At 38.3% G+C, this 16,139-nt stretch overlaps 1 protein-coding gene across 9 annotated transcripts in view; it reads right to left on the bottom strand.

Moving 5' to 3' along the window:
* The window catches only part of utrn (utrophin), a 292,295-nt gene that overhangs the window by 257,518 nt on the left and 18,638 nt on the right, over window positions 1–16,139 (bottom strand). For 6 of the 9 annotated variants that reach the window (XM_015347666.2, XM_015347699.2, XM_015347693.2 and 3 more), the window contains exon 3: window positions 1,579–1,640. In XM_015347666.2, coding sequence (XP_015203152.2) covers window positions 1,579–1,640 — 62 coding nt within the window. Of the gene's footprint in view, window positions 1–1,578; window positions 1,641–6,719; window positions 6,806–11,034; window positions 11,130–16,139 lie in introns of those variants that run through there. The other 3 variants (XM_015347680.2, XM_069178971.1, XM_015347707.2) reach the window with 2 other exon arrangements.

The following is a 16,139-nucleotide window of genomic DNA, read 5'->3' as shown; positions in this document are numbered from 1 at the left end:
CTTTTCTAGATTGAGAAGAAACAATCTTTCCCAAATGACTCATAAGCTCATTTATAGTGTATTATTGTGACAGTGTCTCTTAACCTTCAAAGTCAGGGCATTTTTGCAGTTCAGAGTGTAATTCTGTTTTCACTACCTCCCTTTATATCTTTTGGTTTAACATTCTGATAACTGTACAAACAGCTGCGTTGAAGTGGTGCTAAAAAGGTCTCCATAACAGCACGAGGCTTGTGACTCAAAATGAGCCATGCAAGTAGCTTTTGTCATGGAATCTTAACGCAGCGTGGAAGAAGTTCAGATGCAAAAAATGTTGAAACTATTGAATTATGATTCCTGCCACAGAAAGTGCACAGCTGCTCAAGGAAATCTTAATTTCGCATGAATATTAACAACAACGGCCTTGGCAAGCGTGCTTTGCCATCATGGATTGCTAGGGAGTTTTGAAAACTCCAATTTCAAAGTTTCCCAGTTTATTCTTTCAGTAGGATGCATTTTCTCATGGCCAGGGGATTGACAAAGACAAAAAAAGCACAGCTGTATGGGTTGTATTTAAGCTGTAATTGCAGTAGGTTTAACAACCCTTCATTTGAAGCTTGTAAAAATGGTTATTGTTTCTGAAAATACAGAAATTATAGCAACTGGAACACAGGAACAGCCAGGAGCTTCCTCTGTATGGTTGTTTTGTTTTCTCAAGCACTGAAAAAGTCTTTGTAATGAAATAACTGACATAACAAGGTCATGTCAGGTACTCAAATAGGCCTGAGTCTTTTTTTCTATTCTTTGTGAAGCCATGGTTATGTTATTAACTGTACTGGCCAATCCATTTTATATATAACAGTACAATCCTATTTGTTTTGCATTTATCACAGCCCTTTGTGATAAAGGCCAATGAACACCCAAAAGAAAGAACTGAATGAATCCAGATCCATGGTCTCTACTGCAAATTACTGCACAAGGAGGAAGGATCAGCAGAATCGAGTGACAATTTATGGTCTTATATGAATGCATTTACAAATATTAACCGGTTCTTGCTAGATAATGACACGGTAAACAATTGAAGAAATAATTTATTTAATATGATGTGTTGAAAACTTCACCCCCTTGCAGTAAGCCTGACTTTTCGTGAAAAATACACAAAATAAAAACCCACACTAAATGGACCTATTCAAGCAATGATAAGCAAAGATAATGATGAAGTGTGCTTTTTCAAAAATAAGAGCAATGTGTGCATTGTGTTCTCTTCGCAGGCCATAAAATAATTCATGGCAGACCCCATTTCTTTAAGAGATTGGCACATTAGGGTGCTTAGAAATGCATATGAAAATTTTGTCAGTTTCCTGCCTTAAAGCAATTTCACATTAGTATAAAAATACTTGTTTCTCTGCCATGGGAAAAGAGCTGTGGGAATCTACCAAAGACTCTGGGGAAATACTATACTGTGGGATTAAACAGAAGTAAAAATAAACTAGAGTACACGAAAACTAAGACCTGAATCAAGAACAGGATTCCACTGCTTTGTTTGTACTATTTGATTGAACACCACACTGAACATTGAAGGATTATGGATCTGAACTGTACCTTGGAGAAGCGTGCATTGATCCATTTTGTAAAGGTTTTCTTCTGTACAGCATCGTGTTCATCTGTATCAAGAGCAAACAGTTTGTCAGTTTCATCGTTGTGGCCATGAGATAGCGCAGCATACGGTATGCTATAATGAACAGAGCCTCAGAGGTATACTATACAGTAACATTAGGCAAATCTTGGCAACTCCATCCAGTTTTTGACATAAAAGTAGGCCGATAGTGTATTGTAGACAACATTAAATACAACAGGTAGTGCATTGCTTTGCAGCCCACATTATGTAAATGTGCTGTGTATCCTAGAAGGAACAATGGTATTTGGGAGCATCCTATGGTGGCCTTTGGACCACCTTGTGTATTCACATCAACCTTTAAGTGAAAAGCCTTCAGGACCCATTGACGGTGAGCGTACCTGCCAACAAGAATATTTTTTTGCCTTTAAAGAGACAGTCCTGACAGGGGTGGGTATACAATATGCTACAGAAATAACGTATGAATGGAAAGAATGCAAAATGCTTCAAATGTCATGTACACAACTTTCTTGTCCAACTTTCAGGATACCTCATTGCTTCAAAACAAATGCCGTCACTGGGTGTTTGAAAAACCTATCAATCTTCTTTAAGACAAATGAAAAGGAAAATGTAATTAGTTACAGAGCACCTCTCACTTCTACCACAGGACAGACAGTTGTATTACAGAGGAAGGGCACCCAATTTGTTACATAGGCCTTTTCCAGCAAGTCAAATCTATTAAAAGCTGCCATGTAAGCTATGGTGAACTCACGGTCAAAGGCTACAAATACCATTCTTAGAGTTGTCTGCTCCTTTGTTTACGACTTCAGTGTGCAGCTTGGGAGGAATGCTGGAATAAAGGGAGGAATTTGCCTGTGGCTCTGGGGAGTGCTGGGTGTGAATGGGCCACAGCACCATCTCGCAAGCAATAAATATTACTGTTGGTCACAGTAAGGAAAATGCACTCAAACATAAGCACTGCAAATGTCCTGCCATTCTGTAAAAGAAGGACATTTGGAGGGAGGAAGAGGAATGACGGTACTATACAGTTCCACACCTAAACTTTCATTTCCTATCAAACTCTCATCAAGTTTCCTAAAGCAATTCTCAAAAAAAAATTATTGTTGATTTAGCATAACTCAACCTGCATGCGAGCCAGCAGCCATATCACCCTGCAGCTCACAACTGGCTACCCACTGAAGTTAAGCATGGTTGAGCCTGGTCAATACCTGGATGGGAGACCTCCTGGGAAACTATGGCTGCTGCTGGAAGTGGTGTTAGTGAGAACACTGGGGGCCCTCCACCCTGCAGTCTGTATGGGTCCTAATGCCCCAGTATAGTGGCGGATGAGATGTTAATTTCTCTATAAGAGTTATCCCGGTGTCTGGGCCAAATTTCCCACCTCGGCCTTTACCTTGGCCTCCAAAATCTCCCCATGTATGATTGGCTTGCACTTGCCCCTGCGAAGGACTGGCGCCCTGCCCAGGGTGTACCTTGCCTTGCGCTCGTTGCTTGCTGGGTTGGCTCTGACTTCCCGCAAGACCATATGGTATAAAGCAGTTTGGCAAATGACATGACTTGACAACCTGCATGCAGGCAATCATCATAACACAAAATCCTCAGGGCATCGGTTCTCAAGTACACTGCTAGACACAAATCTTTTCTTTTTCAAATAAAGAAAACAGCTGGGACTTATAGCATATACATATAGGGTCTAGAGATAACACGATAAATCTAATTCAGATACCACACTGGCTCAAAGATGTTTATTTTCCTTGGGGGAGCAACACAGATCTTTAGCAATTTGCGCTAACACAGGAAAATATGAAAAGAGTATAGCTCAAAACAAAAACTCATTTGAATGCAAACTGGATACATTAATTATTTTAATTTAATTCCACTGCATTACAAAGCACATTCACAGAGAACACAGAAAATATTGTGCATAACTTCATCTTTTCATCAGCTATTACTGATCACATACTATTTCAAAGAAGTGCTTGGAAAATGTGGATTTTTAACAACCCAAGTTTTGTGAACAAAACAATTGTTCATTCTCATGTTGGCTAGAGCATCTTAGAATTTTCCCCTATTACACTGAAGGGTCTGGATGTATACATCTAGTAGAAAGCAAAAAAACATCAAGGGAATAAATGTGTCCATCACACTTTCTTCTGTAACATAAGATGAACTGACTGAATACTTTAATGTTTTCAGATTTCAGAAGTTACCAGGTAGACAAAAGACAGAATCCTTAAGTATTAAGGAATTAAAACTTTGTCTGCACTACCGTAGGATCCTAAATTCACAAAATCTGACAAAAAAGGTCTTTATGATACTATAGTGTTATCAACATTTGTGAACATCTTTATACAGTATGGACAATATCCAACAGTATCTTCTTCATCATCACTGCTGCAGAATAATGGAAAAGCTTCTTAACACTAAAAAAAAGGCTGAACAGTGACCACTCTAATGCTTGGAGAAACAAACACGGTCTCTTTGGATAAGCATCTGACTAAAAGTGGCTGTAATGTGGAAAATGAAAAGGAAAGCATGATTATATCAGGAAAGTAAATCCCAGAAGCCTCTTCACACAGTTCAGTGCACATGTAATGACCAGTTGTGTCAGCTAACAGCTGTTTTCGATGGGCTGTAGATCTGTAGCGGACAGAAGCGTCCTGTAAAAACACTGAGCACATTTCATTTTCAAGCAGATCAGCTTTCCAATGTTTGCCAATCAATAGGATGACTTATAACACTCTTTTTTCCTGTGCACTAAACCAGTAAATTCGCTCAAAGTACAACCAACAGATCAATCAATATATCTTTTCTTTTAAACTCATTACAATTATTATTTTTTTTACCAATTTCTAAGTTGCCTCATTTACAAAGTGTCTCAGGGAGATCTACATGAAACTACAAAAATGATCACATTACCTCTAAATGAATTAAAAGCCTGATTAGACAAAAACAAAATATGGGTCTTAGTTGCTGGCAGGGAAGTGATATGTCAAGGTAAAACTGCAGAGCTTCGGAGGTTCCAGAGGGAGGAAAGAAATAAAATATCAGACACCAAACTTTTATGTGCATTAAAACAGTAAAGAAAAGTAAGGAGAGCAACTGCTGAGCACAGAGCTCGGAAATATTATCAGAGCTCAGAAAAAGTCAAAGGAGCAAGGCCATACAAGACACTGAAAGTCAGCAAAGAGATTTGGTGAGCAATTCTCTTGAGAGACATGATGCCACAGAGGAACTGACAAACCAAGGGTTAGTACAAGGGCTAGTACTAGCCTTGGACAAACAAAACAATCTCAAAATTACCAGGGCAATCTTCTTCATAACCGAAATAAGCAAAATCTGCATTCAAACTTTTTACTATAAACATATGGGCCAAGGCAATAATATTAAGGATTCGTGACTCAAAAGTCAGAAACAGGAAGAGATGCCACTGGGGTTTATGTTTTATTATGTATTTTTCTTTCCACAAAAATGCTCACCAATTGTTCCAAGATGCCTTACAGTACATATTAAGGGGTGTTAGAGGTTCTGAACTCTTCCTATGTGGGATGTCAAGAATGTGCAGAATTCATATCACTCCAGAAACATTCCTTCAACTGAATGGACACTTGCCTAAGCATGTCCGTTGATATGCGTTTACACTTAACAATCGGGGATTAGAACACAAGATCAAAAAACACTCCTTCTGTTTGTAAAGATTTAAATCATATCCCACTTAGGTAAAGCTAATTATTCATATCCTGTAATGTATGGCTTTCTAAATGATGACAGTGACAGAAATATAAACTGACTCTTCAGTCCACAGATACGTTCGTGCTTTGTATGCAAAAGATAAAGAAGCTTGTTAAAGGTACAATGTCAAGATAGGTACCATTATAAAGGAAGAATGAACAATTCTGTTTGAGCTATGACATGAAAAAAATTACAAACTATAAAACTATGTTTGAAAAAGTGCTTTCATGACGACATTTTCACAGTAAAATATCCTACTGAAACGGAGTCAGAACCACTGAAATTAAATTTATATTTTGATGTACATGTAGTACACATATTTAGCATGTGAACACAATTTAAAGTCTACTGCTCTTTGGGTACAGTTCAACTTAAAAGTTCACAGAAGACTGCAATCTGTTTCCCCTTTCCAACATTTAAAAAAATAAATGAAAAAAATCATGTAGATGGAACACATAGAAGCTTTATCAGATATGCATGCTTAATTACTAATAATTTTAATTAATATATGAATATTAGAATCCTTAGCATTTGTTGCATTGTATGCCTCATGGTGTACATACCATTGCACACACTGGGTATGTACAATTTACAACCAGCAGTGTGGAAAGACAAGACAAAAGTGCCAGACCTGCCATCATTTTCCAACAAGATGATGTATAAAAAAACCAAGAAAAACTACATCTAATTTCAGTATGCACTGTTGATTTCTATCAGAAAATTTATACAGGTTATTTCATGGAGCACAGACTCAAAACGGTATAAAAAATAAATCCCATGTTCATCCTTCCATGGTCATTAGACGTATGTTGCTCTGATTACAGGTCCCTTTTCCCAGCAACATTCCTTTCTACTGATAATGAGAAACAGATTCAAGAAATGGCTCTTATTTTAAAATACAAAGTTACCAAATTTAGAAAGACTTGAGATTAAAATTACAGTTTTTGATTGCTAAAAGTAGTGTTAGCAGAAAAGCTGCTTTTAGTTCTCAACTTTTTATTTGTCTAAGTCTTTCCACAAACGAAGAAACACTGCAGAAATAGTCAATATCATTTAACAAATTAATGCTGCATAGACTCCGTGAAAATAAATTATAAAAATAAATCCACAAACTATCAAGAAAAGGTCTCTAGTTCAGAGATTTATTAAATGTATGCTTTCATAGCACTCAGTTATGATTCCATTTTAAAATCTGAGAATTTTGTAAATTTCTGTAGTACAATCTAAGCACCAAAGAATCATATACAATTATTTCCTGTCATAAAAAGCAAAAAGCAACGTGCCTGTGTGAAGCCTTGCTTCTTATGTACTGTATGCAGTGTTGTAGCTTTCTCACTAACAATTCATGCCATGTACGAAAACACAGGAATTCTACCTCTGAGCTGAAGAAAGCGCTGTGCCATTATTGAAATTCCTTCATCGATCAAAAGCCATGGCAGGAACCGAAAGGTAAAAAAAACATTTAGTCCATGCTTGTACTCGATTTAACACACCCTGCCTTTTCTTGACCATAAGTGCACCCAAAGAATGCTGCTCTAAAGAGAAACTGCCAATAAGAAAGCAGTGAGCAGTTCAGAGTGGGTGTACTGTTGTGGACTGGTAGAGACCAGAAACATTTTACTGTTTGGTTAAGAAAGCCGAGACAAAGGAAAATTAACTTCATCTGTACTGGACATAAACAGTCCTTGTCTTAACATACAGTATTCTGAAGGAGTATTGGAACAGCAAAGCAGCAAAGTCAAGTGACTTGTTCTTTCCCCAAGACAGGCAATCGGTTCATTGCTGTTGTAAGTGAACAACAGGGCAAGGGTAAAATATTTACAGAACCGAATTAGAACAGATGAGACTTGTCCAGAAGTATATGTATATATACACATTTTTATTTTTTTATAACTTAAGGTGGGGAGCGCAGCAGCACAGTGGTTAGCGTTGCTGCTGGAGTGCTGGAGCCCTGGGTTCAGTTCCTGGGATGCTATCTGCCTGGAGGTTCTGTATGTTCTGCCCATGTTGACAGAAGTTTCTTCCAGATGCTCCACTTTGTTCCCACAGTCCTAAGACATAGTGGTAGATTACTTGGCTTCTGGGAAAACTGGTCCTGGTGTGAGTGTGTGTGTTTGTCTGTCTGCCCTGCAATGGACTGGTGTCCTGTCCAGGGCGTACCCTGCCTTGCTCCCGCTGCTTGCCGGGATAGGTTCGGGATCCCTCAGTACCCTGAATTAGAAGAAGCAGTTAGAAGATGGATGGATAAAATAAGGCTAAAACGCCACATGAAAAAGTTTAAACAACTTCAGCAGCACACTCCCTCAAAGGGAAACCAAGTCAAATCTTAATTATGCCATAGCCTTAGTTTTGGCGTGGTCCTGGTTTCTAAGTGACATGCGGTTACAGATGTGCACTGCTTACCATGTTGCTTAGCTTGACCTCAAAACAAAAAACAGTCAGATGTGTCCTTTACTTCTCCAGCTCTCCACCCTAAATTAATTCAAGCTGCAGCAAAGACTGATCCTCACTGCAGCCAACCAGCAGAGCCAAAATTACAGTCACATGTCCCTTCTTAAGTACTGTATGAGCAGCACACTGTAGATATGAGGATTGCTCTTGGCCACAATGTAGAAAGCTGGAGTTTTAACAGAAGACAAACCATTATTAGTGTACATATCACTTAGAAGAAGAGAAACATAACTTTTGAGTTAGATCTTGTTCATCCTTGATTTGCACAACAAACTATCAGTCAAAATGTATGCAAATGCTTATCAAAAAATATTCTGCTACTATTTACAACCAACTCCAATTATAATGCTTTTAGAAAAAAAGCTGTACTAACTTATTCTAATGAAACACACAGACACCAAACTGAACAATGTTTTGAAAAAATAAAGAAAATCCTAGAAAGTAAATTATATTAAACAACACGCCTCAACATTCTGGAAAACCGTTTGTTATATACTTTATTTATTAAAAAACAATTGGGTTAACATTCAAGAACTACAAACACATCAATTCATATACTAGAAAGCTTCTAGCACAAGTTCTCATTTTGCTAACAGCACAAGATGCAGGTGTTTGGGGGGGAGCACTTGAATGAAAGTGAACTCCAGCACCAACAAATGCAAAACAGTCTTAAAGACTCAAGTGTCTAAAGAACAGACCAACGTGTCCGAACCATCTGAGAAGGAAGGTGTTCCACTTCAGTTAAGGTCCTTTGAGGACTTAATTCAAGAGTTTAATACTTTTGGAACTGTGAAGGGTAATTTATCACAGCTCAAACCAGTGTGATGTATGTACTACATGGATGTATTTCCCTGCAGTATTAGTCCATAAGAAACTAGAAGTATTTGGAAAGTGAGATAATCAAATTACAATCACACACTTTCACTCATACTACTCAGCTAGATGTCTTAAGGAGTCCAGGTCCACCCTCAAGGACCTCAGTCATCCCAGTCACCCACTGTTTTCTCTCCTACCGTCTGGTAAACGGTAACAAAACATTCAGTCAAAGTCTAACAGATTATGGAACAGCTTCTACCTCCAGGCAATAAGACAACCTGCAGCTCCTTCAACAAGTCAACCGTAATGGCTACATGGACACAGTTTTCACTGTATTCAGCATACTGCACTACTTGGACATAATATATTACATACACCCGGGACATATAGCAGGTCTATTTATATTGAGTTTTGTCTGAGTTTATTTTATTCAATTTCAATTGCTCTATTTATATGTAACACTATTTTATAACTTTAAATTATGTGATTTTTATCCCTCCCCAGTTAGCTCGTAGAAAAGACATTTCATTGCCAGCAACTACTGCTGCACGCTGTATTGTTGTGCATTTGATAAATAAACTTTGATTGATTGATACTGTATATTGTCCAAGTTCATGTTAAACCTCACAGATCTCACAGGTATTAGCTGTCTATTAGTATTACACCTGGGGATACAGAGGTGTCTCCCAGATGGCAGAAGTGTGAAATCGCAGTGGATGGATGGATTGCGAGAGACATATTCCATTACATACCTTGTTTTCCTTGCCCACCTCTGTTTGTAGAGGACATTTAAAACTATTTGATTTGCCCCAATTAATTTGCTACATATTATTTGCAACTAGTGTTCCCTTCCTATTACAATCGATGGTACTGATGTTACTGAACCAGCAAGTGAGACAGTATGTTAAGACACTTTCCACAAAAGACTTGTAGAAGTCTCTATTGTACTTTTTTATAAACGGTGTCGCAGCATCTGTCCCAACTCAGGATTTTGTCTATGACCAGTCCCAAGTACTTATAGTCATTGACAATTTCTACGATCTGACCATTAATAGGTAGTAGCAGTAAGTAGTAGGGGTGTTGCATTTTTCCTAAAATCAATGACTTAAATGATTAATGATATTAAAATATCGAACTGCAAAGAGAACTCGTCACACCACTTAGGAAAGTCATTTATAATGGGTCCATGATAGTTTTTTGGGTCCCTTAATAAGATGGCCAGGGCTGTGTCATCACCAAACTTAATAAGATGTCTATTTTTGTGAGCTTTTACAATAGTTGTACAGCAATGGGGACAAAACACAGCCCTGTAGTGATCCAGTGGAAGTGCAGCAAATGTCAGATAACCAGTTCCTTAATTAGACCTGTTGAGTCCTATTTCATAAAAAGTTTAGGACCAATCTTATCAAGTTACTGTTTAGTTTGAAGTTCTCTGAAAGTTTCTGTGCAAGCAACAGTGGTTGCATTGTGTTAAAAGCTGAGGAAAAGTCAACAAATAATATCCTGACAAATGACCTTGGCTTGATCAAGATGCTGATAGTCCAGATTGAACAATGTGAGTATTCAATTGTCCACCCCCTTCTTTCTCTGTGTGCAAAAATGCAGGGGGTATTTAATCATATTGTATTTAAAAAGAACTAGACTTTATTGAGACATCTGTTTCTGTTATAATTTAGGCCTACATCATCACTGCATTGTTACTATGTTATTGTAGAATAAGTCAAAACTATGACAGTTCCACAGTAAAATCAAATCTGCTTTTACATGGAAAAAATGAATTTCTCTCTTTATAGTACCGTATCTTCTTGTCTAATTATTTATCTTCACTACGCAGGCTATGTTAAATGAAACATAACAAAAACTTAAATGTTTAATTGTCTAGAAAAGGTCTGCTTCAGGTACACACAAGGTTATCATCTGAATAAGAAAATTCAATACATACTTAAATTACACTTTAATCATACAGTAGTCATAATCTCATCAGCAAGAAGCAGTATCATATGAAAAGCTAATTGTGTTGGTTTAACATCTGATTTAAAGCAGGCACTAGATTTTGTGAGTACATTATAGGGCAATGCTTTTTTGTTTCATTTGTTTTCAAACTAACTGCTCTATTCTGCAGAGATCAAAAACACCAATGTTTTATGTGGTTATTGTGTATGTTGTCGCCAGCCTACAATTACAATAGAAGAAACAATGTAATGAAAAACTGTACAAAACTAATCATTGCAGACTCATCTAGAGCTAACTAAAACATGTCAGATCTAATTTTAATTATAATTATTTACGAAAAATAGCAGTAAGCTCCAGACAGTCACAAACACAGCACAGGAAGCCCCAGTGGCTGCCCAACAGAGTTACCAACCCTAACACTACCATACCCTCTGACATGTAAAACAGGAGCTGTTTCTCTAAGAACTTACCTAAAACAGATGCATAACAGCCTTTTTTCTTTTTTGAGCGACTACTTTTTTTCCATGGAAACCATTTACTAAAACTCATTCTCAAAATACCTGAATAACTGTACGTGTAGAAAAACAAATAGCCAATACAGGAAGAGGAAGTTGAAAACTGCAAGGTATGCTGGGACTATTTGGTTATTCTTTAGGCAGTAAAGTCTTAATTTCCACAAAAACCACATGAAACGTTGTTGCGGAAATAGGTTACCTAAATTAGCATTTTAGCTTTCATTCTCCTCTAGCAATACACTCTGCATGCCCCAATCACAGACAAAGCATACATGTAAGACCGGGGGTCTCAACCAAAAGGTGGATTTTTGAGAAACCACTGGCTACCATGTGTTACAACCTAATAAAACAGTAACCAGCAACACTGCACCCCAGCCTATTCTGTAAGAAAACATTTCTAATTTACAGAGAAGAAAAGTGTTTGCAGGACATAAAATACCTGTGGGGACATTTTCAAATCAAAATCTTGACAAACTCCACACACACATATAAAAAAAAAATCTGAAACTGCAGTCTAGTAATTTGTGGTTGACTTAAGGGTAGTCACTCCTGCTGAAATCCACTCTGATCCAATGAGAACGGCTCACAAATCAAAGGGAGTTTCACAATAAATGTGCGACATGCAAAGCACAAGAAGCTGCTAAAAAGCCACACTTAACTCTGAATAAACTTAAGTCCTACATTTCCTTAAAAGTTTCTGACATTAACCACTCCTATTATGATGGATATCATCTACTGACTTTTATCCCTCATAAAGCAGTTCAGAATTAGCATCGCTTTAGCAAAGCCCAGTGGTTGTGTTAGTTCAGGCAGTGCAGCCTTAGAAACAGATGCACGTGGGAAGGAAATTACTTTCAGCTGTTTAGTTTTTTTAACTCTTCTGTTCTCTACAACAAGGAAAAGGAAGACTGAAAGTACAGCTTCCCCCGAATCCGAGTCCTGTCCAACACCCTTCCGCTAGAGTGCAACTTTCCATTCCCAATAGGCTGCTGCTGGCAGCGAGAGAAGCAGAACAGCCTTCCTAATATTCCTGCTCCTGTGCTTTTCACCTCCTTGTGCGAATAGCAAGGTGATGATAGATGTCGAGTCTGCTGTATCAGTACACAGCACACTTCCCACTGCACAGAGCACTTGCGTTCACATGCTGCATCCGCTCTGCTGTTTTGTTTCAGCACTTCTAACAGAAGTTGGCCCATTTGAACACGTTATGGAAATACAATACATTAGATGTAAAATCTTGACATACACAATCTAAATTGGTTAATAAATTGACAAGCAGTTACACTGACAAAGCATATTGCATCTTCTCCATGGCATATACCAATGGAAATTATTCTTCTGCACTTTCGTTAATCTTTACTGTACAATAACAGAGGGTGAAAGATTTGAAAAAGCAGGAAGAAAATAAATGAATGTTTGTGAATGAAATTAAATGAAAAACTGTGAATGTTCAAACACTGTCAGTATGCAGGCTAACGGATTGTATCACTGTAAAATACTCTACAACACATATGATAAAGTGTTAATTTAATATAACACAGAAAGAATGCTTAAACCTACATAGAAACATGTCTGGTGGCAGTAAAAAAAATATAAATGACCCTTGAACTTATATAATGGAAATTATCTCACTTTGCTTATCAAAGTGTGTTCAATATCTCAGACACAATTATAAAAATTAGAATTGTGTTGCCAAAAGTTTAGGAATGACTTAATACTGTTTTGAAAATGTTAAAACAATTACACATAGAAAATCTTTAAACTGGCCACATGGAAAAGCATGACAAATTTTTCATTGCAAATGATGCCTTCGCCAATCCTTTACATCAGGAGTTTCCTGCCCAGGTCCTGGCTCTCTTTCCAGCCCAGCTCTTTCTTTAAATGAATCTTTCACTGACCCATCGAGTTGCTTGGCTGGGAACTTTTTTTCTGTTCAAAGATTGAACAACAGGAGTTACCTGTAAAATTCTATACTCAAAAGAAAACAACGTTTTCACTTTGGGAAGTGAAAAGAGTGTTCAAAGGGATCCTTTTATGGGGTCAGCAGAGGTTTGAGTTGTGTAACTGCGAGGTGGGTCCTCAGGATAAGGGATGGGAAGCTCTGATCTACACAACTGAATAAAAACCGTAAAAAGCCAGAAGACAGTTAATCTACAACACTGAACATTAACTCCCCACAGTTCTGCACCAATTCCCACCTCTCGAGTCTTGGTCAAGCTCTGCGGCTGAAACAGCTCACGTCTACACCACTGTTCTGCCCAAGTCAAGCCGAGCTCACAAGCTCACAGTGTCCCCTAAAAAATTGTGAGACAATCTCTGAGTTGCTCTATTGTGTTCCACCAGATGTGTATATAGAATATATATACAGATACAGTAATATCAAACCACTACAGCTCCACTACTTCAAGCTAAAGGTTACTCTAAAACTGAAAAATAAATAAATAACACAGACGAGAACAAAGAATAACTGAACAAAGACATTTGTTCAAAAAACTTGCTCGTTAAAAAAAACTCTCATTAAAGACCACAGCAGGCCAGAAGGAATATCTTAGTCAGACATTTTTAATATTATACAGCCTGTGCTGCAGAGTTTGTAATAAAGCACTTGATTGAAAATCCCCAGAATGCAATGAGCCCACGCTGGGACCACAAACTACTTCATTCCATCTCCATGAAGGTGGCCTCATTCCTGCTCCTGGATTCCATAGTTCACTCACTTAGTAACTATCTGTCCGGGTTATGCTCTCCCTTTATTCATTCTGGTGCTGACACTAGTAATCACATTTCGGACATACCACTGGCTCCATTATGCTCAAACAGCCGCTGGCGGTCAGCCTGGCCCCTCCGTCATCACACAGCAATCAAAAGAAGGGCAGTCGGAGGGCCCAGCTGGAGCCTCCGGGAGCAACATACAGGGGCGTGCTGCTCACTGGCACCTGGCCTTAAGATAAAGATCAAAGTTCCCTCGCCTGACCTGGACCATGCGCTTTCCCAGTCGCCAAATCTACAGAACAGCACCAACTTAAAAACAGCCACCCTGGCCTGTCCTTTGGAAACAAAGCACTACCCTCTCATTCTGCTCCTCCTACTAGCTAAATGAGCATGTAGGCCTAATGACATTTCAGTCTGTTTTTTTACGTGAAATAGCATATTTCATATAAAGCAGTTTAGATCCCTGACCCCCCTGTTATATCAGGAAAAAGGTACAAGCAAACTGACTGCATATGACAATAGCAAAAAAGCATACAATAGCTGGAAATATTTTATTGAGTATCATGAACCTGGTCTTCAACTCCTCTTAAAATAAGCCTCCGGGAAAAGTGTTGCGAGAACAAGGATGACTCCATTTGTTTTCCTGGCACAGGCAGTTATTTACATGTTCTTGTGCTGACACAGGTTGTCACAGAGGGTATCATTGACATAAGACATCTGTTGTTACAGTACCTAAAAGGATTGGTCTTGGCTTGCACTTAAATGCCACTGAGCAATTACAAAATTACCATGCTTACCTGCAAAATCCATTCTTAAGCACAAAAGCATGTGAGAAAACACAGTACATAAGAGTCAAACTCGGATTTTTAACTGACTGTTTTGCATTGCACAATTGTCCAGAAATTTGGTTTCTGGACAATTGTACAAGGTTCACTGCTTACTACATGTACAAAACATGCCAAAACCTTCTCTGCTCATATGCACTAAAGCTAAGCTCAACCACGGCACTGCAGGTGAGGAAACAAACTTAATTAAATGATCTAACTTGAATCTGGAGCACTGGACACAAAACTCTTTGTAAAGGGCTCTTCTTCGTTCCTACCCTGGCGAGGGTTCCTCACTGGGGCTCTGAAGCAGCCTGTGGGTGAGACCTCTGCCCAGTTCACATGCCTTCCATAACCATGGGTTTGCAGCTTTACAGCAGCAGATAGTCAGGACAGGCGACAGAAACATGGCCCCACACCTCTGAGAAAAAGGATGCGATGGAGGCGGGGTATTTAACTGCATCACCATAACAACAAAAATACTACTTGACAATGAACATAATGTGAAATGTGATGGCAAAACATCTGAAACCCCCTCAATTTGAATTCCCATTACGCCACCTTCTATGTACTATGGACAGGAACAATAGTTTCCTTCCTCACAAATTACACTTTAAACTCCATATTCCTAACTAGGCCAGAAATGTCCTAATACAAATGTGCTGCTACTAACTAATTTTGTTGTTTACTGTGGATGGGCATAAGATCCAGCCATCACAATGGTTATTGTAAGAAAACATCCAATGATTAACATGACTCACCCTTAAATACTGTTATAACAATGCGTTTCAGAAAAAAAAATGTTAAAAAAAGGGTGAACTGTCACCGATTTTCAAACAATTCTGCTTTACCTTCTGAAGCCGTACAAAGACATTTAACGGCACTTGCATAAGCACTTTTTCTCATAACAAATCACCTGAGAATGAATGACAAAATGAAATGAGGATCATGGCTTTGAAGCAATTTTTTAATCTTTCAAAAACTGGCTCAATCCACACAAAAAAATATTCTCGCTTATCCCAGATATTGGGAACATGTACTGTGGCTCAAACAAATAAAATGACACTAGCTGTAAAGTTAAAGAAAATTTGCTCAAACATATCATATTGGGGTATAAATGGAGTCTATTGGTTACTTCTCATTCAACTGATGGTCAGAAAGATCTGGTTTAAGGTTTGAGTTCATATGAACAGCTCTGACCCTTGGATGACCCAGAAGCAGTCATTCAGACCAGTGAGAAAACTACAGCTGTTCCGTCTCCCACACACTGGCTGTGCAATGAACATAAGAAAGGTTATAAAGAGGAGGTGCTTTAGCCTAACTTGACCATTTGGTTATTAGAAGTTCTTTGATCAAAGGATTTCATCCAGCCTGTATGCCTGAAAGAACCCAGGAAATCGACTTCAAGAACATATGAGCTTGTTTCATACTCCCACCACCCTTTGAGTAAATAAGTGCCTCATATTCTCTTTTTTAAATGAACTTCCAATGCAGTTTCCCTTTTGGACCTCTAGTTCAGGTTTC

The sequence above is a fragment of the Lepisosteus oculatus genome, chromosome 2, assembly GCF_040954835.1.
Source record: "Lepisosteus oculatus isolate fLepOcu1 chromosome 2, fLepOcu1.hap2, whole genome shotgun sequence".
In the NCBI taxonomy this organism is placed as follows: Eukaryota; Metazoa; Chordata; class Actinopteri; order Semionotiformes; family Lepisosteidae; genus Lepisosteus; species Lepisosteus oculatus.
This window is presented reverse-complemented; position numbering and strand designations above follow the sequence as displayed.